The sequence below is a fragment of the Mustela nivalis genome (assembly GCF_964662115.1).
Source record: "Mustela nivalis genome assembly, chromosome: 16".
Lineage (NCBI taxonomy): Eukaryota > Metazoa > Chordata > Mammalia > Carnivora > Mustelidae > Mustela > Mustela nivalis.
In genome coordinates this window covers 8394927-8421199 of record NC_139035.1, presented here as the reverse complement: position 1 = coordinate 8421199, position 26273 = coordinate 8394927, and the positions used below count along the sequence as shown (strand labels likewise).

The window sequence follows — 26273 nt, the reverse complement described above, 5'->3', positions numbered from 1 at the left end:
CTTACACACCCTTCTGCCTTTGTAGAGTTGAAATCTTCATGGAGAAAGAATGCATTAGATGAACTCTGGGAGATCTTTGTAAATCTAAAAGTCGAATGAAGCTGCTAAAGATACGAGATTGGATGTTTTCGATACATTTACACCAGATACATCAAAAACCGCATCATCAGAACTGATTTAGGAACCAGTTTAATTTATCAGGCTCAGATTTGTCTTGATCCTCTCCTTACTAATGAGCTCATGTTTATTCAAATGCAAACCCATCCAATGCCCGTCATAGCTGTGCCTCCCAAGAAAATCCGTACCTGTTTGCTGACACCCCATGTATCAAGGGAGGGCAAGACTTACTTCATTTGCAAGTTAATTTAAGATATTTTATCAGTTCAGAGTTCCTAATAAGTTGGTGTTCATGGCAGCAGATAAATTACTACGATCTTTGTGACACTTCTAAAAGTAAGTTTGCTTAGTTCATCAATATTTGCCATAACATGAAATTCTCTCTTAGGACTCAGATCCCTTGTGATTACTTAGGGAAAACTAGTATATGTTCATGAGAGCATCAAAATTTGAAGAAATCCCTATTAAGATTCTGTCAGCAATGCAAAATATTTCGAAATCTTCCTTTCTGCTTAGTTCTTACTTTGCAGGTGAAAGATTTCTTTTCAAAGGCCACGCCATCCAAGTACAGAATAGGCTGAATGGGGGATGTATGCAAAGGATACCGGAGTTCTTGAAGATTCAGTTTCTCCGGGAGTTTGTCACAGGGCAAGAAAGGGCAGAAACTCGCATATAAATCACTACAGCATTCTATTGGTGATTCATCTAATCTTATTTTCTACCTAATTAGAGAATTTAGTGGTTAATGTAACCATTCACATTATTAACATGAGAAAACAACAAATAGATTTAGGTAATTTCTTGGTCTCCATGTGGGCCCAGAACGATGGGCCGCGAGTCTTCCCCGGCTTCATCTGCTGCCCGACACGCACCACAGATAAGCCCGCAGTCTAACCAAAAGCCGAGTTCTTTTTGCTTTACCTACGGAGTCTCGGGACTCCTCACCCAGCTCCCACTTCTCACCTGTCACTCTGGATTCTCTCTTCTATAAAAATCTTAAGCCACTGCTATTAAGAACCCCTTCACCCTCTAAAATTACACTGTACTACTGAGCTGCGTTCCTTATGTGTAGTCTAGTTCTTCAGCAGCCTGGCCCCCTAAGGGGGTCCCCCCACTGTGCAGTAGCAGCCATTTCCAGCCCAGGCAGCATCATAAGTGGAGACATGTTTTCCTTCAGTATTTCCACACACTCTCTAAAGTTCAGGGTTGTTAAGGTCCTGCAGGTCAACTTGTATGACATGTTGGCACTTTGATGGCCCTAAACCCGAGAAGGCGGTGAGGAGAGGACAGATTCCTGACTGCGTTCTTGGGCCGGAGGCAGTCTGGGTACCACACGGCGGGTTTGGTGTAACTGTGCCAGAATGGGGCGCAAGACGGAGTGGAAGAGATTGTTCATACCCGCACCGACAGCCATCAGAGCCCTTAGGAACTGCAGTTTTTATTCCTCTGTTTAATCACCGTGCCAGCCAATTAAATAAAATGAAACCTAAGAGATGCCTACGGTAGCTAGACAGTAGAATATGCGTCTACATTAGAATATTAGGGAGGGTGCAGAACTTGGCCAGCCTGGCGTACATCCGAGCAAAACTTCCCAGCCTGTGTACCACAGATGGGTTACAGGGGACCCAAGCCTTGGAGCTTCTGGGCCGGCCAGGTCTGGCCTCAAGCAGGTCGTCCGCCGATGCTGCTCACGTCTGACAAATTTCATTTTTCATTGTACTGGGAAGTGTTGAGAAGCACTGTATTAAAGACAGCAAGGATTTTTAGAGTTTAGTTTTATGCTACACACCAGCAAGAACAAGAAGGAGCAGAGTACTTTCTTGCTATGATTTCTTGTCCACAAAGCACAGAGGGAAAAAAGATGTCCAAATCTACTACATTTTTTTTGTATATGCACTGAATTAAGACCTTCTATCAGATAATGGCTGTCTGCTTCTGCAGGGGAAAACATTGCCTTTTTTGAATGGGAACTCTTTGAGCTACAGGTAAATAGTTTCTCTCTCCTCAGAGAATGAACTGTTAGAACGCAGCCCTCTCTAACTGGACAAACAGCAAAAGCATCACTTGGGTTTTTCATGTATAATCTTTTCTCTCAAACCTCCTATTTGATGTTGTCATTGCTTTTGCCTGTGGATGCATCCGTGGAGCGTAAACATAGTGCCTGCCCTCAGTCTCGGAAACGAAGACTGATTGGAGGTAAAAGCAGATGGATTTGGAATTTATAAACAGAGGGGACCCGAGCAGTCAGCACCACAGGGCATCCTGGGCTTCGCAGCCCACGCAAGCTAGGAGAGCCGCGAGATTGCGGGAAGAGAACCGAGGAGAGATCGCTTGTAATTATTTCATTTCTCCTCGGCACAGAATGTTCAACTAAATCCCCTTTAGAGTTTAATGCATGGAGGAAGTGATTTCCAGGTGATTCTGATCCGCTCTAAGCCATTGATCTTCTTTGAAAAGACTTCCAGGTGATTCCGTACAACCTCCACATTTATTAATCACGAACCTGGTGGTTCTTCACATTCCGCAGAAACTTGGTTATGCATCTGTGTCAAATTATTATTTATTTTTTAACAAGACTGGATGTTTGGTTGCCCTGATGTGTCCTTATCCAAGACTAGGTTTGGGGAAATCCTTTCTGTAAAGTGATACGTCTCTGACGACTGTTGATACTTTTTAATGGATAAGTTGTATTTGTCAGTCATGCTTGGTAAAATGAGATTTCAGGATGTCCAGAGAGCATAGTAATTGATGGGAGAAGGTGGACACCATTTAAAAACTGGCTCAAAAAATACGAAGTATTTATGTTTTGTTGTTTTATTCAATAGAAATTATTGCGTATTGACAGTGTCACTGAGCAGATCAAAGTGTTCTTTTTCTGAATTTTCCCGTGTTATCTTGAGGAGCACACACCATTGTGACAACTCGTAATTCAGACATTAAACTCTTCATGTTGACTAAATGATCGATACACTTATTGAATGTGTACAGTGTGTCAAGTTCCGCATTCAGTATCTCTAATTCTCAAAGCAACCACATCAGATACTACTGTTATTTACCGCTGTTTCATAGACGAGCTTGAGACACTCAGAAATCAACAGCGTGCCCAAGGTCTCCCAGGGAGTAAGGATGAAGCTGGAATTGACCTATGCGTTCTCTGACTTACTCTCATTATGTGACCTTTTTGCTCTCACCTGCCTCCCAGGCAGTGTGCTAGCTCAGCCCACCTCTCACAGTCATCCCTTACTCTGACCTCATTGCTTCCTTTATTATTGTAATGTTTTGTTTTAAAAAAGCTGATTTATAAAACAAACAGGATGACAACCTGTTGTGGTTTGCCCCGGACTCCCAGTTATAGAACGTTGAAGTCCTGCCTCCTGGGAAACCACCTCGTTCTGGGCAGACTGGGACTCATGGTCCTGCGTCCTGGGAAACCACCTCGTTCTGGGCAGACTGGGACTCATGGTCCTACGTCCTGGGAAACCGCCTCATTCTGGGTAGACTGGGACTCATGGTCACGTTCATTGTACTCCCTCCTTTAGCCCTACCCTGAGTCTTGGCTCATTCCTTGTCCCTCCACCCCTGGCATCTTAGAATTGATACAGGAGGCTAGAGAACAAGGTGCAACTCGGGATTTTTAAAAAAACACACACACTTTTTGGTATTAAAAAACAATGTTTTTTAAAAACTTCTGTCTCCATTCGCTTCCAAATAGCCTTGTCAAAATGTAGAGAAATGGTACATGCTCTCATGTTTCCATGAATACTCTCCGATGCACGTAACGCATATAGAGAGGAGTAATAGAATATACTCCCAACACGGACGGGAGTCGGAGCAGAGGAACGGACTACAGACACACATTCGTATTCTCTTCAATACTACTATGTTTGATTTGAAGTTTTTATAAGAATTTAGGTATTGTGTTAATAAAAGAGGTTTACTAAATACTTTTAAAAAAGACCTTTCAGATTTTAAGAATTGAATTTGGTTCTGTTTTTATATATGATAATATTCATATATTAAAAGAGTGTGCATATTTTTAACAATGAAGAGAGCAGGACATTGATATTTTCATTTGGCCAAAGCAGCAGACTCTCTGGTATATACCTCTCAGTGTGGCAAGATCGGAGAGGGAAGAAGAGGGTGTTTCTGAGAGAGAAGCAAAAAGGCTGGAAAGCCAGAAGCCTGAAGAAAAAAAAAGACCAAAGCAGGGAGTGGTGAACAGAAGAAAGGGAAGTAGACAGACTCTTTCTCGATGTTTCTGACTGGTTTCAGTACTCGGGACCTGTTGCCATCTGTGCAAATTAGGCTCGAGTTTTAAGTTCCAGTTAGCAGAGGAGCATAAGGAAGATGCACAATAATCTGAATTTAGGTAAAATAAAAGAACTCCTATTTTTGAAAGTTTCAAAATATATGTAGGGTTCTTTCACCTTCCTGAAGACCTGTGAAAGACAAACTTGCTTCACTGAAGTTTCTACAGTACATGAGGCGTGTTCTGAGCATTTAGGTCAGCCAGTGCTGTCCCCACGGACTTAGGTCTGTTCTCCTGTTTCCTTTCGTGACCATGACTTCCTTAATTATATTTGGTTTCTCATGTATAAGACTTTGGATAATGTGACAAAATATACTATCACATTTTGTATGATTGATATGTTTATATCCTTATATGGAGTTCTGTTTTGAGTTCAGGTAAGCGCTGTCATATGTCATCACATGAAGGAGAACAAGTCCCCACTCCTTAAATAAGCGAATTGTCATTTCTCCTGCTGATACATTTTTCACGTGTTTCTTGTCTATGTGTTTCTTGTGTGAACCTTTAGGTTATACCTAGATGACCAAACAAGCTTAGGAGCCTTGTCTGTATAAGACTATAAGGTCACAATTTAGACCTCATGTGTGTCTCCGTGTGATGATAACCATAAGTTTGGGTTCAGATTGGGAGGAGAAGATCAGTTATTGTTGCTATTTTAAATTGCACTGATTTTGCACAAACTCCTTCCCCCCCTCATACATTTTTATAATTTTCACTTGAGGCAAATAATCTTGCCACTCAGTTAAATCTTTAAAACTCTCTTTGGTGTTTTTGAATTAGTGGGTTCAAAGAGATTCCAGTTTTATATTATTTGTGCTATATATTTTCATTAACTGTTGAATGTTTGACTTTGATATTCTTTTTCTTTTTATGTTTAAAAGGGTTGGTATTTCTTTATTACAAAGATCTTCAAAAGAGGATATCGCCTTACCTTACAAAATAAGATTTAGGTTTGATTTACAACAACCACCAAAAAACATTTCTGTAAGTGAATATTTTATAATAGCAATAGATTCCCAAGAGCAATTGTTGAAAACCATCTGTATATATCTAGAAGAAGATGCTCGTCTCTTTGGGATTGTTTTGATCACAATGTATTAAGCAAAAAAAAAAAAAAAAAAAAAAAGGATTGCTGTTTGCTTTGAAGTTATTTAGGTTTTAGTTCTCAGAGCTTACACAATAATGGCTCTTACTCCCATTGGTTTAAAAATCAATAATTTTATCATCATGAAGTATTTGATACAACATATTTCTTTTTACACATGAGTTATGAAGCTATAGGGTTTATAAGTGCTGCAAGTTCTATTAACTACAGCTACGTCCTCTTTCCAAAATATCTTACTCAGCATTCCATAATTTTTCAAAACAGTATTTTCCTATTTTTGAAAACTATAAAACAAATTATGTCATTTTTCTTACTACACAGTTGGAGAATTTGATGCTGGATAAAGATGGCCACATAAAAATTACAGATTTTGGACTTTGCAAAGAAGGGATCACAGATGCAGCCACCATGAAGACATTCTGTGGCACACCAGAGTATCTGGCACCAGAGGTAGGCTATGCTTGCATGTGTAGGAGAAAACTAATATGGCCATATGGTTTGCAAAGCAAACCATTTAGCATTAAAAAACATTGTGCTATCTACTACTTTCTCTTAATTTTAATTCCTGTACAGTTAACATACAGTGTTACAGCAATTTCAGGTGTATAATAGAATGATTCAACATCTCCGTACATTACTCAGTGCTCATTCTGATAAGTGGATTTTTACAAATTCCCATCACCTGTTTCTCCCACGGCACCCCCCCCCCCCCGCCACCTACCCACCTCCCCTCTGGTGACCATCAGTGTGTTTCTAGAGTTAAGAGTCTGTTTCTTGGTTTATCTCTTTTTTCCCCTTTGCTCCTTGTTTTGTTGCTTCAGTTCTACCAACATGAACCACATCTACCTTGCTCTCACTTCTTTAGCGTGGGATTATAGAGCAAGAATATGTAGCAATTAAATTTTTATGAGCACAAAGTGCTAACTTCAGTAGAGTAAGTCAGTTTTTATTTTTTGGCCACATGTATTTTATTTCTTGATGATGCCCATTTTGATTCGTTTATTAAAATCAAATAATTGGGCAGCATCTGCAGGAGTGTTTGCAGTTTTTAAGGCATCTTGAATTTTCCTTTGAAACAAAGAAACAGTGACAATTGACATTCACAGTGTCCGTGAGCGTCCACACTTTATTATTGGGAAGTATTTTGTAGGGAAGGTTAATGAAAGAACAGGAGCTACATCTTGGAATTCACGCCAAGATGACATGGACCCCCCCATGCTGAGGGTTCCATAATCATTCGTTAATTTGTGTTCAACGAATATTATTATGTGTCTGCTGCACGTCAGGCCTTTGCGTGGGTGATGGGGCTACAGGACCACGACACAAAAGGCCCTGCTCTCTGGAGCAAAACAAGGTGAAGAAATCAATGCCCTAATGTCATCTAATGGATATAAGGGCTGGGGAGAAAAATAAAGCTGGATAAAGGGAAGGATGTGGTGTGGTGGCTATTTTAGATAGAGATCAGATTACTCTGGCCTTGTAACAAAGGACTCCAAATCCTAGTGGTAACAACAGGGCTTTTGTGTGCTCTTTGGTTCAGAGTCGGGGAGATAGCAGGGATGGCTAATCGCTGCCTCGCAGCACGTGGGGCCTCAGCCAGACGGACTTCACAGCGGCGGGGTGCTGTGGCCGGAGGCTGCGGGGGAAGCATCCTCACTCATCGTCTGACAGTCAATGCCCTGCCTGCTGCTCCCCTGACAGGCACCTGGAGCCTTGACCTAGTGCCTCAGCCTCGCCCTGTGGTCCAGACTTCCCCGGCCTCGGGTTCCACCGTGAATGTCTTAGGGAGTGAATCAAAAGGTGCTTCCTCTTGTTTTGTTTTGTTTTGTTTTGTTAGGTTTTTGTTGTTGTTCACCTAGTAAACCATTAAGAAATGTTTCATTAGTTTTTTGCAAATCCCTTTTCATAGTATATTTTTAATAATTTATCAAGAGTACAGGCCACCCACCCTGACCTTCAGCAGTGGTTTGTATTATGTTCACAGTGGCTGTGACTGTCACCACTGTCTGATTCCGGAGTACTGTCATCACTCTGACAACAAAACCCACCATTATCTCCTCTTCCTCCCCAGGCAGCCACGATCCACTTTCCATCTCTATAGATGTACTCTTCTGGACATTTCATGTCAGTGGAGTCCTATAATAGGGAGCCAGTTGTGTCTGGCTTCTTTCACGTAGTAGGTTTTCAAGATTCATCGATGTTTTTAGCATTTTTTGGTACTGGATTCCTTTTAATGGCCAAATAATATTCCGTTGAATGGATATGCCACAATTTGTGTGTCCATTCAGCCATCAATGGACGTTTGCTTTGCTTCCAGTTTGGGGCTATGATGCTGCTGCGAACACTCGTGCATGCGTCTCCTCTTATGGCCTGGTTCCAGAAACCACCCATCGTCTCGGTCATAGGCTTCCTATGACTTCCTGTCATAGCCGACACCAGTTGAAGGCGTAGTCACACCGATTGCTGCTTCCCCATTGTAGAAGACCCTGGGAGACAGGAGATAACTGCTGCACCTGTCTTTAGGAGATACTGTCTTCCCCGAGCAGGATGTGTGGGGAAGTGATGTTCCAGCAGACAGCTGAATGCTAAGGAGGAGGCAGCTATTGCGGAAGTGGAGAGGACCAACTTTCCAGACGCAGAGAGCAGATAGTTGAAAACCCTGAGGCAGGAATGCGCCCAGTTCCTCCCTCAAACTCTAAGAAAGTTGGTGTGGCTGGATCCAAGTTGGGAGGCATTGATCTTTGGTGGATGGATAGTAGCTTCTCGAACATCTGCTAGGCATGCGTGCTGCATGTTTGCAGTGACCTTTAGCGATAGCATCCCTGATGGTTCTTTTAAAGGTGAGGGGACGGAGGATCAGAACTTCTTTGTAGTGGAGTCTGTACACCGCAGGGAGTTGTCAGAGAGAGGATCCACCTTATAAAGGCCACTCTTCCTTTTTTAACTACAGATATTACAGCCTCCAAAAGCCACAATTTCAAGACCACTTATAGGTGTAAATAATTGTCAGGTGAATGCTTTACAAATGCTCAAAAGGAAAAGGTAATTAAAAGAAATTAAGGAGTAGGAATACACCGAGAACCCTAGCATTCCCTGTACCTGTAGTAACTCATATCAGTTTGTTAATATAATGGTTTTTCCAATTAGATAGTAAATATACATTTCAAGAATATTGTGTTATTATAAAGAAGAGCTAGTAACTTGAAATACAGTATGTTTCTAAATATTATTTTCTTGAGGGCTGCCAACAATATTATTTTCTGTTGTAAAATCTAGAAGTTTAAGATCCTCCCATTTTTGTGGTGATTTGAGTAAAATTTTCAGAGCCCTGTTCCTTATTTATTCAAATATGAGATCATATTTTCTAGAATAGGGTTGTTTTTGTGAATGTTATGAAAAACAAATCCTTTGTTTCTCTGGAGTTCGAGTAACCCCTACGATCCCTGGGCCACAGATGCTGCTGTCCTGTATTGAGAATAACAGAATTAGTTGTGTCACAATTAGGGGAAATTATTTCTGAAGAAGATAAACACATCTCATTTCATTGAGAAGCAGATGATCTAAGAGACAAAGATACTGTTTTACATGCTTAATGTCATCAGCTGAAGAACAAAACCAAGAGTTTCACAAAGAAAAATACAGTTGTTTCTAAAGTGAAATTTTACAATTCCCAAGAAATTATCAATTCTTTCTAAAAATAAGTAAGAAACATTTTTGTGTACCTTTTTTTTTTTTTTTTTTTTTTTTAAATATCGCAGACGTCTGGTCTGTAACAGCAATTTCTGTACCCATGGCTGATGTGTGTTGATCCATAATTACAGTCTCAACCCGTCTTTTTTCCGTCACTGTTGTTACCATTTGGGGATGACAATTCCTGAAACAGCTAACTTCTCATGCAATTTAAATTCTTCCATTTTAAGTATTTGTGTCAATCATGGCATTTTTGTTAAATAGGGTAATTTTGAATGTGTTTACTCTTACTTTGAAGACAAAAAATTTTAAGCCCTTTCCTCCGGTCTCCAATACGGACCGTTTCACTGGAGAACACTCTTGTTCACTCAAGAGATACTTACAGAGTATTTATTTTAGGGGTCATGCATTGTGTTCGGGGCTGGGAATACAAAGATAGTAAGAAATGGTTTTTGTCCTCAAGCAGCTTGCTGTTTGCTAGGGTGATAAGAGACAGAAAACAATCATTACTGTGCAAGAAAATAATTGCTTTCCTGGAGTTGTGCCCAGGCTCGTGGAGGAGAAGGAAGGGTGTGTCAGCCTGCAGGAAGGGTCCAGTGGCCTTGAACGGGGAGCAGGAAGACAGGAGGCTGGACCCAGGGATGGGGACTAAAATGCAAAGAAGTTTAGCTTTGATCTCTTGCATAAAGGAAAGTCACTTTGGAATTGAGAACAAGGCAATAATGTGATCAGACAAACATGATCAGAGTCCAGAGGGGTGGGCAAAAGCCTTTCGGATGGTGTCTCTCACTTTTCTTGAACCTTGAAATTTCTAGCACATTCCATCATCAGTGCCAGACTTTTGTCCGTGGTATGTAAGTCATAATTGCTTATCAGACCTGGAGTCCATTCCTGATTACTGCTTCTCTTGTGAGTGGCTCCTTGTCAGTGTTGTCTTTTTCTATACAACACTTTTTTACACCTTGTGGAGAGAGCTCAGGGCCTCCTTGGAGATCAGGTCAAAAACTGATTGTTAACTATCGGACGTGTCAGACTCATAGCTGGTGTTAAAGACAAATTTTAAGTAAACTTAAGTTTCTTTTTGTGGCAGAGAACCCCGGAAAAGATGACTCTCACAGTATAAAAATGCCATTTATTGGAAAAAGAGTATTTACAAGTATTTGTTCTCTTACCTCTTTTGGTGAAGAATTAGGGATATTTATTGGTAAAGGAAAAAAAAATCTTGTCTTTTTTTTTTTAAGAGGTTGGAGAAATACAGTGCCAGCAGGCATATAAAGTATGCGTTTAGTGTCCCTCCATCTCTAAAAACACATTCGTATCCGTGGTTTTAAATGAACATGTTTCTGCTTTTTCTTACATTAGAAAGAAAGAAACCTTTACCTGCCATACATTATGGACATTAAGATATTTTGAGGGGATTTTTGTTTTTGAAATCTCTACTGTCTTTTCTACCTAGAAATTATAAAAGAAATTGGAAATCACATAAAAAATCTTACTGTTAAATTTTATTATTTGATTTGGCTCTCATTGGATCCAAACCATTTTATGCAGTGCTAATTATTTAGTCTCAGCTTTGCTCTTGAGTTAGCAGTACCTGATCAACTTTCCAACTGTAAAACAGTTTGAAAATCAAATGTAGCTTACATGCAAGACCCAACAAAATTAAAAGTGTTAAGTACGTTTTGGCAGTTCACTTTTATTATGCCCAGTCCTCAAATGTACCAGCAGATAATCATCTGAATGTTAGTTATTTTTCACATGCTTATGTGATCACACAAAAAGTACATGCTAAAAAGAAGCAGATGGTGACAGATGGGGAAGGTTGAATAAGGTGGTTTTGGAAACCTAGAGAAATGCACTTCTGTAATAGTGTAAAAATAAAAATTATTTGATAATCAAGTTAGAACTAACAAAAAGATTGCAGAAAAATGGCTTGACTATTGGAAAATGCATGGTACTGAGTTGTGGTTGCTGTTCAGAAAAAAAATATATATATATATATATATACAGAATTTGATTTCACGTAAGTGTAAAATATTTTTTTCCATTGCCTAAAGATGCATTGTTTGATGTGTTCTTCATTTTCAGATCCTCATTCTTAGAAAACAGTCACTCGCTGTCATTTTATTCAGCTGGCTTTTGAAGCCTATTACCTTTACTATCTTCCTTAGAACATGTAATTTGAAAATATCTGAAATTTTTGCTGACAACTTTGAGAAAAAGATTTGCTCGAAGTTCTCTTGATGCTGTAGAGGGTGTAGCACAAATGGACATTAAATTTCATACAAATTTAAAGCCAGAGACGTACAATTCCTTCTTTAGAATGAGCTGGGAGCATCCACAAATTCAGGGTAATGGTAGTTGCTGGCACCCAGTAGTATAAATGGGGTGGGGAGAGCATTTAGAACCCAACTTGATTAAAATGTATGACATGTAATTGTATGTATTTATCTTAAATACAACAAAAGAAGAGATACTGTAAAAGACATCATTTCCTGGGCTCTGTCAGTATTTTCTTTAAAGATTTTTATTTATTTGCCAAGGAGAGAGAGAGATCACAAGTAGGCAATGAGACAGGCAGAGGCAGAGAGAGAAACGGGCTCCCCGCTAAGAAAGGAGCCCGATGTGGAACTCGATCCCAGGACCCTGGGTTCATGACCTGAGCCGTACGCAGCCGCTTAACGGACTGAGCCGCCCAGGCGCCCCTGTCAATATTTTCTTTAGATCTTAAGAGAAATGAATGAGTCCAAGGGTAACATGTATTTGCACATTTAATCTGTAGGTAAAAATAGGAGCACGCCGTCACAGTTCACTTAGCCCTCGGACAAAATTCTCCCGCTGTCTAACAGATTGTGAAACTAAGTCTTCAAATGCCTAATCATTTTGTAAAAACAAAAAGTTTTAGTAACCCTTTTAAAACTATGTACATCCCTCATATTGTATTTGTTAATAATTCCTATAACACATGACCTCTTAAGGGCTTTTTGAAAACCTTTATCCTCCTGAATGGCTCTGAGAAGGATCCATCAATAGTAAGAGGGAAATTACGTGAAGGAACACGGTGATTAGTTCAGGTAGAGGTTGTCCGCTCACATATAAGGAGATTGAAGGGCCTTTAACTGCCATGACTTGGCTTAATATTTACACTATTTGGGGGTAATAGTAAAAATCATCCCACTTTCTCCCCAAATTGGAATATTACTTAAATATGAGTGAAAATAATATTTCTAGTTCAACCTTGACCATCTCTCAGTATCACTCAGTTGTGGCTCCTCCTTCCTTAGAGGTCTGTCCGTTCCTGCAGCCGCTAGTTTTCACCGAAAGTTCTTTTCAGTGTTGTTTGGTCTTCTGGCTTTAACAGTAGGAATATTTGCATTCAGTGCTTTGGAATGATTCTAGGTTAAGCACAAAATTTAATTTGAAATTCTCTGGAGCATGAGAACAGAGACAAAACTCACCGTTGCTGGGCTCACACGAGTGACGATGACCTGTAGTATTTCACAGTAGCTGTTTTGACGCAGGTGACAAAGGCCCAGTTTCTTGAAACCCCTTGACTGCTGCTGCTCCAGGGCAAAAGCGAAGTCGAGAACTCTGGGAAAATGTGCTCCTTCAGTGCAAACGGCGTTTACACGCTCAGTCTCTTAAGAGTTAATGAGCACTTGAGAACCGGGTATCAAAGAAGTATCTAGGAAGAAAATACCAAGAAACCGTGGAATTCATGATTGTCATGAAATACAGACTTCTAAAGCTGCAGTACATTTTAGAATCTGGATTGGAAGACTTAACAGTTCTTTTTTTTTTTTTTTAAGCAGATTCCTAGGATATGAAGAATAAGGATTTCCATAAATGATAAAGTATAGAAACGTATGTTTATATAGAAAACACACACATATCCGTTACCTGAAATACAAGGTTACCAGGAAAAAAATTCTTTTTTGAATTAGTGGTAAATTGGTTCATCCAAGTTCGCAGTTTACTTTCACAACATAGGTGTGCAGACAGTTTGTTTGGATGTTTAATTTTTTCCCCCATCTGTTCTGTCTGGATTATTGATTGAGCAGCAAGCCACTCCGGGGCAGACATCCCCTCTGAATAATTGCTTGCCTTGGGTGCATCGCGTGGCCGGGCAGCCAAGCTGAGGGAGGTGTTCCTTCAACCTTCCAGCAAATTCTAGCTGGTAAAAGAACACTAGAGTAAAGATGGTTTTTGAAAGTTCCCGTGCGTCAACTAAATATTTACACTGGGAATTTTAACTGATGGTATCATTTTAAAATTCATAGTTTATTATTTAACATCATCCTTGAAATTAGTAACCATTCAAGAGCTACTCATGCCGATTTTTGTTCAACTGCCCTGGCTGTTTTGTACAGCGCCTACATCGGCTATTACCAAATATTAACCAGATGTTACCAGAATATTTAATGGTAATGGATACCTGCTGTGACCTCCTTGAAACCGCTTTTATTACATCAGAAAGTGAAGCAGTCTCAGACTTCTGGTAGAAAAATGGAAACTAAGCCTTGTTTCCCAGCATTTGGGTGCCGTTTGGATATCGACTTCATGTGACCTCTTTTCATTGTTGAATAGTTACATTACCTCTGGTGTTCCAAATCACCTCTTGTCCTTGCTGTCTGTCTTTTGCATTAGATGTAGTCACAAAGTAGATCTACATCTGTGATGGCCGAGACAGTAGGGCACAAAGGAAATCCTGAATGTCCACATTAGCTTTGAAACCTTGAGTTCAGTTGAAAACATGAGTAACAGTGATTTTGTGGAAAAGAGACACTTTCTTTAGGCTCATCCTTCAGGAGAAGTCTTTCAGTGGATTATATTTCTCTAGGAGCAGGTTTTGATCTGCATTTATATCTAAATTATATGATAAGGCAGGTGGTAATGGATTTGAAATGCACTTTGCCATCATTGTGCCTCTGCCTGACCAATAATCCCACCCTTTGGATCTGCCCTCCTGTAACCAGAAAGTAAATTGGGCTTTTTTTCGGGGGGAGGGGGATCATCAGAGGTAGGCAAAAGGGATTGCAGCTCTTAGTTTAAGGAATGTAAATTTTATATGTTACTGTAATTTGGGGAAAAATACGTACTTTGAGTAAGGGAGGAAAATTATCTTTAGAAAATAATATAAAAGAAGCTGTGGATTTTAATTTCACTCTGGAGTTTCTAGAGTCTTTGGACGTATTGTGTTTCAAGATAATTTAGATTTAGGGGGAGAGAAGGGATGTCTGAACAATGGTAACATGTTTTATATTCTGTATCTTCATGTAGAATATTATAATCACGTTTCTTTTTATTTCTTATATATTTCATTTTCCAGCTGTTTAGAGGTGGGAGTTGAACAGAAATCTTTCTTTTTAATTGAGAACAAAGACTCTTAGATTAAGAGGGCTGGCTGTGTTTTTAGGTTTTTTTCCTCCTCAACATTGCTGGACTTCACATGTCGATAAGATATAATATATCACATCAGATTTGTTCAGTTCAAAGTAATACAGCAAACAGTCCTAATTGTAGTGTGATGTATCTATATATTCATTAAAATGCGTATGTTCAGAAGCAAAACCACTTATTTTGAGAATCAGTGTTCATTTTATAAAGCGAAATGAAAAATCTAGTTTATCAAACAGATTTTTTTACAATGCAGTTTTATTTTTCAGTTGCTTATTTCTCTTCAAAAATAAAACCCTTTTTTTATGTACTCACTTTCCTTTCTGGCAGCAAACCAGGTATTTAAACAAAAATAAAGGATTGCCAGTTTTGCCAGCTGGGGATGAGAACCCGGCTGGTGAAATGTGGGTTCGGGAAGCAGTTAATCCAGCTTTTATGCTTTTTATGGTTTTATGAAAAAAGAGGTTAAAAACCACATTTGGCTCTTTTTCGCGTGTGCCACTGTTTTGTTGGTGTTGTAGGAATTGAGTAAAAGGTTACTTAGATTTTAAAATTGTTTGTCATTAGGTGAAATCCTGGATCTATTAGATTCAGGCCCACAAACAGTACGTTCTACTAATTGGACTGGAGATAGATTCTCGAATAATCCATAGTCCCTGGTATTTAAAAATCATACATACAGCGTTTCCTTTCACTGAAGTAATAAGTACACAAGCCGAATTCTTTCTGCTGTTTTAGGTTATTTCTTGTTTCTGTTTGTTTTTATGTTACTCATTTCGAACAAGTAGAAATTTGAAATATTTTTAGCCAAGGATGAAAACTAGAATTTGTTGTTCTTCCCTAAAATATTTTGCTTAGTTTGTTACTCTACAAAAGATTTTTTGGAAGAACATAGGAACTGGACTTGTGTTCATATCTTGCTAAGACAGATCCTGTGTCGCCTTGGAACTGGGATACAACTGAATTAAAAATCTTCTCATAACATTTGAAAGACACTGAAATAACTGCTAAGTAACGTAGTTTTTCTCAAACTTACATTCTCCATACATAAAAATACTCTGTCTATCAAGTGCCTTTCATAGTATTGCTAGGTAATCGAAATTTAACTTTCAAACATACCATGTGCAATTCTATGACATTATTGGTAAATTTTAAATAAAAGTACATGTGCATCATCTCCAATAACTGATTTACTTAACTCTAAGAAAGTTTGGAACATGTGCACCACTTTGTTCTGCGTGAAATTCTTACGTAATCAGTTACAAGATTTTTTATTTGGTAAATTTTATGGGTGTGGTTTTCTTGCTCTATCTATCCCAAAGCTAGGAGAAGCAGATCAAGTAGGCTTTAAGATTATTCAGATATAGTAATTTAAAATAAAATACTGAAAGATTCTGGGACACCTGGGTGGCTCATTCGGTTAAGCATCTGCCTTCGGCTCAGGTCCTGATCTCAGGAAAGTGGGGTCAAGTCCTGCGAAGGGCTCCCTGCTCAGCGGGGAGCCTGCTTGAGAGTCTCTCTCTCCTGCTTCTGCCCCAATCCCCACTTGTGCTCTCTTTCTCTGCCTCTCAAATAAATAAATAAAATATTAAAAATATAGGAAGATCTAAATAAATGAAAAAAATTGCATTGGTTGAGGAACATACCTAATATAAAGGGAAAAATCGACATTTTCCTGGGACAAATGATGAAATATTATGCCCCGATTTGAATAGGTCGCTCTAACATAGTCTGACTGATACCGCCCTATCCTTTCTTTCTAAATTTGTTTTGCATGAGATGTATTTTGTGAAATAAATTTAAGGGCACATGCCAGAGAGATATTACACCATGATTTTTGTTGTTTATGTTTAACAGAAATTTTATCGTGAGGTACTAATTAAGCTTTGGACACACCCCAAACAGTAAATCTTTATATTTGCTTTGTGGACTATTTCCTTAAAGAGTATAAACACGCAGGGCCCTCCAGAAGTTTTCAGCTCGACTGTCCTGCTCGCTGCGCCCTGAACCTGTCTATGTGACTCTGCGTACATGACTCCTGTCCTTACAGTTTGACTCAAGTTCCTTAGTGCTTCTCCACGGCTCCTCATACACTCAATCAGCAGGACTTAACCTCCCAAGTTACTTGAAGTCCATGTAGTGGACCCGAGTGAAAAACTAAGTAGGCCTATGAGAAAACGTGCGAATACGCAAACCATTTTCGCTTGAGCCTTCGTCGTCATTCGCTTGAAATATTCTGCATGGCCTGACCCTTTGCTCCTACACTGGCCACTTCAAGACGTGGATTGAACAGATACTTCCCGTATCCGGTGTGATTCATATCTTTTGTGGGATGCTTTCTAGTTTGAATGTCCAGGTGTCAGGATAGCCCATCCAGGCTTTGCAAGTTAGGATTCACGTTGATGTAAGAAGAGAACGTTAGAGGCAGGCTGCTCTAAAAGCTCGTGTGTAATAATGCATTTGTTCACTGGTTTCCCTCTTAGGTGTTAGAAGACAACGACTATGGCCGAGCCGTGGATTGGTGGGGCCTGGGGGTTGTCATGTATGAGATGATGTGTGGGAGGCTACCTTTCTACAACCAGGATCATGAGAAACTTTTTGAACTAATACTAATGGAAGACATTAAATTTCCTCGAACACTCTCTTCAGATGCAAAATCACTGCTTTCAGGGCTTTTGATAAAGGATCCAAATAAACGGTAAGCCACAAGTAACACTTGATGGGTTATGGACGGATGTGGGTAGAGGCTGTGATTCGGAGACTAATTCAAATATAACTAACTCCAAGAACAGTGTATTTGGTGTAGACATCGTCCCACTGAAATACTGACTTATTTTTAACTGCATAATACAGAACATTGTAAAAATTTCTTCAACTCTTTCTTAACTTGGAAATTTTATGCAGACTTTACCAAATAAGGATTGTGAGAGGTTTTCTTAACCATATTGTGAGTGAACAATTTCTTAATTGCCCTGGTACTTGTTATTGTGGGGATAGAAGTATCCCTTTTTTTTTCTTCCCTTTCAGTCTCTGGGCCTTTTTATTTATGCTAATTTACAGAATAAAAAAGATAGAACCAGCTCTTTACTCTCCTCCCATGCCAACCTGTAGTAACAATTAGACTACTTTTTGTGTGTTGGCCATTCGAAGATACACTTCTCTGTGTACTGCCGGAGAGGGTTAAGGGCAAAATACCTTTACATAGTTTGTATTTCTTTTGTAGCTACAGCTGTGACCTAAAATATCCTACAGCCCTTTGCTTAATTAATCAGTGAGCTCAGTGTTCTCTGTTCACGTTTCTATATTCATTTACACATAGAATTTGTAAGTCATGTACGGAATGACTATTATTGTAAAAACGTCCCTTAATCTCTCTTATACGTGTGTCTGGCCGTCCTTTCCCGGAGATGAGTAGACGTGCCAGCGTTGCTCTAAAAATCACTTCGATATTAAACATCTTGAGGATAGATTTCAAGATTTTATTGTCAAATCTTCCCTCCCATAATGTGTTTTTGCACAGTTCTGGGTTTTTTTTTTTTTTTTTTCTGCTCATTATGTATTTGTTGACAGACTGAATTAATGAAAGAAGGAATAAATGAATCCTAAAATGTGGGTTTTGTTTACATTAGCGATGGTTTCCATCACACACTTGTAGCCTCTAAACTTTATGAGGGGCATGATTTTACCCTTCAGCAGAAATAAGCAAACGTAGTAAAAGAGACACCATCCTTTTGCCTCTTTTTTTTTTTTTTTTTTTTTTTTTTTTAAAGATTTTATTTATTTATTTGACAGAGAGAAATTACAAGTACACTGAGAGGCAGGCAGAGAGAGAGAGAGAGAGAAGGAAGCAGGCTCCCTGCTAAGCAGAGAGCCCGATGTGGGACTCGATCCCAGGACCCTGAGATCATGACCTGAGTCGAAGGCAGCGGCTTAACCCACTGAGCCACCCAGGCGCCCTTGCCTCTTGAAGACCCTTTCAAAAATGTGTTTTATGATCCTAGTAATGGGAAGCTTACTTCGTGTTTGTAGAGTGGCTTTAAGTGTTCTTTTTTAGGGCATTTGCATATCTGTGGTCCCCTTTGCTGTTTCTCTTGCCTTGTAGAGTTGATAGGTAGGTTTCTCATTGACATTTGACTGAGGGCAAAACTGAGGCCTGGAGAGGGTTAAGTAATTTATGCTCCAGAAAATTCCTGTAGAACAGGAGTAATCAACTTTCTTGATGCCCACTTGGTATTTCTGTTGTATCTTATTTGCAATGCAGCCGCTTCTCAGTGGGTTTAGGTTTTGAAATGTGTTCTACTGAGAGTGATTATTTCACAATTCATGTAACAGACAGCACTTGGTAATAGATGATCTTTAAGCAGAGCTAGGATTTCCATTTTATCTGCTTGATTTGGGGTTCTAATATTTGGCTTGGATTTCAAGGGCAATGAATTTTAGCCTATCCTTTTGTGACTCCTCCAGGTAACTCTGACAGCCCTTGCCTTTATGGCCCCCCTATAAGTAGCTGGTGGAACAACCTTGCATTTGTGGTTCTCATGCCTGTGTCTCATTCATTTTCCTGTTTGCTGCCCCCACCCCCCACCGTGGGATAGCACATAGTGGATACTTAGTAATTGTTGAATAAGTAGGTAAATTTCTAGATTGTTAGTGGGCTGATATGTAGGACAACTGAAGGTTTGTCCATCCAGAGGTTGGTATTATCTAAAGGGAAGACAGGGGGTTTGCAGTGATTTGCCGTTTTCATTTAAGGTAGAGAAGCAAGCGCCTCCACTATTGCATTAAAGTACCGGGGGCGCCTGGGTGGCTCAGTGGGTTGGGCCGCTGCCTTTGGCTCGGGTCATGATCTCAGGGTCCTGGGATCGAGTCCCACATCGGGCTCTCTGCTCAGCAGGGAGCCTGCTTCCTCCTCTCTCTCTCTCTCTGCCTGCCTCTCTGCCTACTTGTGATCTCTGTCTGTCAAATAAATAAATAAAATCTTAAAAAAAAAAAAAAGTATCAGGAATGGGGCGCCTGGGTGGCTCAGTGGGTTAAGGACTCTGCCTTCAGCTCGGGTCATGATCTTCGGGTCCTGGGATGGAGCCCCGCATCGGGCTTTCTGTCGGGCAGGGAGCCTGCTTCCTCCTCTCTGCCTACCTCTCTGCCTACTTGTGATCTCTGTCTGTCAAATGGAATAAATAAAATCTTTTTAAAAAATAAATAAAGTATCGGGAATGCGAGGGTGAGTGAGATGAAGTTCTGCTGTCACTGTTCATAGAATAATGCAGGACATGGAACGCATACTTACAGCTCAGCTCCACCTACATTTGCATGTTGGAATTACTAGCTCTTTCTAGGGGGCTAGGTGGGTTGGGGTCCACGGGGGTTGTTCATGCAGAGAAATTGCCATGAAAAGGAATCTAGAATTGTGAATGAACATAGTATTTGATAAGTCCAGCGGCTAGTATGTAGAGTATGAGTTGGGTAATGTTGGGAGATAAAGCTGAAATGGTAGACTGCAAAGACCTTCTGCTTCTTAGAGAATATTTACCCTTTATTTGGAAGGAGATGAAAAACCACCGAATTATGAAGTAAGAGATGGTGTAATCCGATTTGTGCTGTGAAAGATAACACCAGCAGCTTCGTCATGCATGGATTAGAACAGGGAAGGGTCAGGGGCAGGTAGGCAGAGCCGTTGAAAACGCATGTGGAATTGTCCAGGGAAGAGATGGGGTCCTTCCAGAGGCAGTGGTCGAGGAGCAATCAATCAGAATTTGTGGATAATTGAATAGAAATAATGAGGAAGTGGAAGGAGTTGGGGGTTCCTCTGCGTTTCCAGCTCAGGTGACTCTTCCGGAGAGTGGGGTGTTAATTAGCAGACAGGGAGCACAGGCAAAGGAGCTTGTGGGAAGGATGCTGATACCCACTTCGGCTGTACCAAGTCAGATCTGTGAGAAAACCTAGATGGAGGGACGCCTGGGTGGCTCAGTTGGTTAAGCAGCTGCCATCGGCTCAGGTCATGATCCCAGCGTCCTGGGATGGAGTCCCACATCGGGCTCCTTGCTCTGCAGGGAGCCTGCTTCTCCCTCTGACTCTGCCTTCCACTCTGTCTGCCTGTGCTCACTCTCGCTCTCTCTCTCTCTTTCTCTGACAAATAAATAAATAAAAAATCTTTAAAAAAAAAAAAAAAACAAAACCTAGATGGAAATGTGAAGACAGCAGCTCAGAACTGTACCAGTCTTAACAGATACACATTATTTTTCCTCTTCAACAGTTTTAAATACTGATGAATTGGGGTACCTGGGTGGCTCAGAGGGTTAAAACCTCTGCCTTTGGCTCAGGTCATGATCCCAGGGTCCTGGGATCGAGCCCCACATCGGGCTCTCTGCTCAGTGGGGAGCCTGCTTCCTCCTCTCTCTCTGCCTGCCTCTCTGTCTGCTTGTGATCTCTGTCTGTCAAATAAGTAAGTAAGTTAAGTAAATAAATAAATAAATAAATAATGGATTTTTTTAATATTCTTTACCGTCAGTTCTACCAAAGGGTCAACTACCATTTTGCCTTTACTTTGTATTCTCCATCACTTTGCTCATTCTCTTGGTATCTCCTTTATCCTCCTATGCACAGTTGAGAGAAAAAGCATGACCTTGTGCTGCATTCGGTAACACCAGGAAAATACGCATTCCACGGTGTTGCTAATAACGAAGAATCCAGAGTAGCTGAGGATTTAGCTTGGCATTCTGTTATTGGAGTTTACTATTCTTAGACATAAATATCTTAGTGCAAATCGTATTTTGATATTATTTTGAAGTCTTAAATTGTATATTAGGGAGTCATTGACATTGAAATTTTTGACAGTTTCACACTTGGAGAAAGCGCGTGTTAAAGAATCTCTCCCAGCTTCTAAAATGGCAGTCTAAGATTATATTCTTAGACTTCGCGTAGTACTCATGGCTGATACTTTAGTTTTTTATGTATTTGATAAATATAGATTAAATGCTGGCAATGTCCAAAGCCAAGCTATTGCAAGAGAACAGAGGGGTGACATAAAATGAGTAACTGAAGCTGGATAAAAACCTTCTATTTACAAAATGATGAAGGTTCTCTACTCCCAACTCCCACCTCCCCCACCATCTCCTGTGTCGTTCAAAAGAAAAACAATAGCGGAAGGGTAAGAAAGTACAGCGAGCTTCTGGGTTTCCTCATGCGGACTACTTTGATACATACTTCTGAGATGTTAAATTCTCTTCAGAAACCCTTATTTTGGTGTGTCTGCTTTTCCGGCTCCCTAAGTACAAGCTTGAAATGCTTTTTGGATCATCCAGTCCTGATCTCTACCCTCAAAAGAATTTGCAGCCCAGACGGGGAGGGACATACACCACTTGGAGTAGACGGAGAAAGAGCGAGGCCAGGGGGGCGGAGCGCTGGCGTTAGTGGAATACAGACCCGCCAGTGCCTGCGAACACCACTCGTACCATCTGGTCCAGCCTAGAAGTTCGCTGTCAGCCTTGTAGTTCATCCCCTGCAAGCTGGGTCAGGAGACCTAGACTGTGGGAACCATGGTTCATCATCACAGATACTCAGATATCGGCTCATGGTTGTATTTTCCATTCTGACCATTGTCAGGCAATCCTGGATTTTTCCTCTGTCCTGTGTTCCTTATGCCTAATAATAACCAGCACCATTAAATTGTATTATCGTTTGTTTATGATGACCTGTATGTGTTTCTTCCTACCCAGTGGTGTATGGGAGTTGGCCTGAACCAACTCATTAGAGCCCGTTGTTATGTTCCAAGGATTTTTTGGGCTGGTTGTTTAATAGGGTCATTATTAAAAATCAAATTATATGAGCTTACAAACCAAAACAAGGACATGAAAAACAAAGGTAATAAATACTCAAAATTCAGCACTCCTTAATAATTTTGTTACGTTTTACCCTTCTTGGTGATTTCGAGGTTGCTTTTAACTGTTGTGTCTGTATAGAAATACCAAACAAGGGTTTGTTTCTGTGCACATCTTTCCACTTCTGTGTTGCGTGACATCAGGTTCCTGACTTGAAATTGGCGGTGGGGAGAGTATTTACATCAGCAAAACTGGCAAACTTTGTAAGTCAGGGCTTGCTTTATTATTTTATTGTTTGTTTAGATTTAAGAAAATAATAGAAAAGATATTAATAATGAAGATTACATTTTATTTTTATTTTATTTTTTTAGAGAGAGCAGGAGGGAGGAACAGAGAGAATTTTAAGCAGGCTGCATGCCCATCACAGAGCCAGACACAGGCTTAGTCTCACAGCTCTGAGCTCATGACCTGAGCTGAAATTAAGAGTCAGACACTTAACTGACTGACTGAGCCACCCAGGCACCCCACACAGATGATATCTTCAAGTTTGTTCTGTCTGTATCCATTCTGTTTTGAATAGCACACAAAAATGAGGGAATAGTCTTCCACCATTCATCAAAGAAGTCACTCATGTATCTGACAAGCAAGCGAAGGTCTGACGTGTATTTTTGTTTTATCACTTTCAAATTAGTCTTCACCATAAACAAAAAGATCAGCCAGTATTCACCTTGGAGCTACTCCTAAGCCAGTTAGTGGCCTTTGAGTTCAGCAAAATTAACAAATGTTATCTGTGAGCATCACTTGGCTGATTTAGAGTAAAGGGCATTCTGTATTTTACCATTCTTTATCAATTTTATGCCTCACATCCTTTATGTCTGTAAAATTCATAACAAACATATATATATAATCTGCATATGTAATATTACACATGCATCGTTTTCTGCAGAGAACTGGCTGTTATGCCTTTACGGGCACACACAGTTCCTAGCTGCTAACAAGACCAGAGAAAGCTTGCTTTTGTCAATCCAGATTTAAACAGATTGCCTTTCCTTTCTTTTCCTTGTTCTTTCCCCATTCTTTTTTTCTTCCCTTTCTCTCTTTCACTCCCTCCTTGCTTTCCATCTGTTGTTTTTTTTTTTAATTTTGTTTTGTTTTGTTTTTTTCTTTTCTCATTCCTTCTTCATAGTGACTAGTATGCACTATGTGTTTGAAACCGAGGAAGCCAGAAAGTACCTGCATTTCGTACCATGCCAGCTTTTCATTAAGTAAGAGAACCTGGAAAGATGGGGAAATCATCTTTAAATTCGTAGCATGTATTGCAGCTAGCAGAATAAATCACGTTGCAGTGGTATTTTCATAGATTAGCAATGTCATTTCTGTGGAAATCCACTTGAGGTATGAAAATAGCCCCTGAGTTTCTATCTGTTAGCAGTACTATACAAGTTGCTTTTTCTAATTATTTAGTCATTTCAGAAGTTATGGTGACAAGGATTCAGTTTGATCTGAGTCTTAACCAAAATAAATTTGGCTTATAGAATTGACTGTGGTAATTGCTACCATTTGTTGAGCTAGCTGCTTACTTCTGTTATTCCTAACCCTCGTGGGGATCCACAGAGCTGGCATCATTGTCCCCCCTCTACAGAGGGGACACTGGGACTAAGGGGCTTGTTCCTTGTCACAAATCTTAGAAGTTCCAGAGCTGGTTGCCTATTTCAGTTTTGAATCCAAACCTGACACACTTTTCAGGTATGACATCGTCCTGAGGCTACTTCTTCTTCTTCTTTTTTTTTTTTTTCCTTTTTCAAGATTTATTTATTTGAGAGACAGAGTGCAAGGGTGGTGGAGGGCAAGGCGGAGGGAGAGGGAGAATTTCAAGCACATTCCCAACACGAAGCTTTGTCCCTAGACCCTGAGATTGTGACGTAACGTACCTGAGCCAAAAATCAAGAGTTGGTGCTCAACTGACTTCTTACTAATAGCACATTAGAGAAATCAGATCTGACAGCAAAAGTTTTTTATTGGTACAGCTCTTGATATCAGAACTATGTATGCCACAGAGTATTACATTTTGCGAACACTTTTTTGTTTCCTGTTGGGCTTATGTAAATGTCTTAATGCTCTCTCACTCTGGTGTCTGTCTTTTAGCCTTGGCGGGGGCCCGGATGATGCAAAAGAAATTATGAGGCACAGTTTCTTCTCTGGAGTCAACTGGCAAGATGTATACGATAAAAAGGTACGTTATTTTCATGGAACAATCTTTATATATTTTGGCTAAAATGAATTTATGGCCAAAAAAAATTTTTAAGTGAATAAAATTCAGTTCAGTGATGTAATGATAGTTTTCATTTTTACTCTACATATAATTGAATATAATATTGAAATTCTTTGGCCAAAAATGTATGGATAATTCTGACTCCCAAAATGCATCTTGAAATGTTATTCAGTACGGTCAGTTGATTTTATCACATTACAGTAATGTTAGTTTGCTTCTCATTGTTTCCTTAACATTAGGAGAAAAATAAAAGATCCCAATGTTATGTTATTCTTTAAGAAAACTAGCAAACAAATCAGAATGTTTTTCCTTTTCTTTATGTCTTTAATTTTAAAGTGAGCTCTACAAATTTATTCATCTGAATCTTATTTGAAAAGGAATTAAAAAGCCCTTTAGTTTTCAATATTTAACAAAGAAACGGATATTTTTCTTATTTGGGGCTTTTCTGTTATTTGAAACTGAATCTTAATGCCCACAAAATGGATGCTACTAATTTTGTAACTTTATTGTAATCTGCTTATTGCTTATTTTTAATACTAATACTAATTTTTGCTTAGGACAGGAAATTATTGTGTTTAGTCCTTCTGTTTAATCTTTGTCTATTTTATTTCCTCTATTTCAGTTATTGTTCATATAGGCACTGATTTTGATTTTTTGGTTTTCAAATGCTCATATACAATTTTTACCAAAATTTTACTATGAAATTTTTATGTAATGCCATATTTGCTTAGAATCTTTATCTAGTTCATTGTGTCGTTAGTCCTTCTATTTCAATTTATTCCAGTTTTCCCTATTTTTCTCTGAAACATATACAGTCAACATTTAGGAAATAGCTATTTTGTGCCAAATATTCTCTTCTATTAATCCCTAAGGTAAAGATAGAGTGATACCATATGACTTATGAGGAAGAAGACAAGTACTGAATTTCTGCATTATGTTATGGGAATGTGGAGTATGGTGATTTTCTAAGCATTTCTTGTAAAATAGTTGCGTGGTAATAAATACCTCTACTCAAACTCTAGACTCCCACCGGGTGCAAAGCACAGGGGTAGATATTAGATCCTTCTCGACCCTTCTGAGAAGCACATGACCATTCTTAAACGTTTATTTTCTTCATGTAGATGACTAGACATCCACTTTATAACACTGGTGATGTTCTTGGTGGGTTGTTTCCCTCTTTAGACCCTACTGGTGGGTATGTACTGTTTTTATCAAGTCAGTTCACTACAAAAGACCCTCATCAAAGAGAAGGATCAAAGTCTTCTTATGTCTCCCAGAAATAATACAGGGTCAGAGGTTTTCTTCGGTGTACAAAGCTATAGGCTGCAAACAAATACCCCTTTGCTGGATCCTCACCAGGCAAAATTCAAAAAAAAAAAAAAAAAAAAAAGGAGAGAGAGAGAAGGAAGGAGAGAAAACCTTTCTTGAGGAAATAATTGTGAGGCACCAGTGTGTCACTGCTAACTTAAAGAAGAGGCAAAACATGGACTTTCTTCCGTCCTGTCTGGAGACTAAGATATGCCACAAAGATTTCCTCAGCAGGGTTCAGCTCTCTGTGTTAAGTGG

The 26273-nt window shown here is 39.6% G+C and overlaps 1 protein-coding gene across 2 annotated transcripts in view; it reads left to right on the top strand.

The window, feature by feature from the left end:
* The window catches only part of AKT3 (AKT serine/threonine kinase 3), a 303429-nt gene that overhangs the window by 234376 nt on the left and 42780 nt on the right, over positions 1 to 26273 (top strand). For both annotated transcript variants that reach the window (XM_082702257.1, XM_082702258.1), the window contains 3 exons: positions 5853 to 5981; positions 17102 to 17316; positions 24581 to 24668. In XM_082702257.1, coding sequence (XP_082558383.1) covers positions 5853 to 5981; positions 17102 to 17316; positions 24581 to 24668 — 432 coding nt within the window. The remainder of the gene's footprint in view (positions 1 to 5852; positions 5982 to 17101; positions 17317 to 24580; positions 24669 to 26273) is intronic.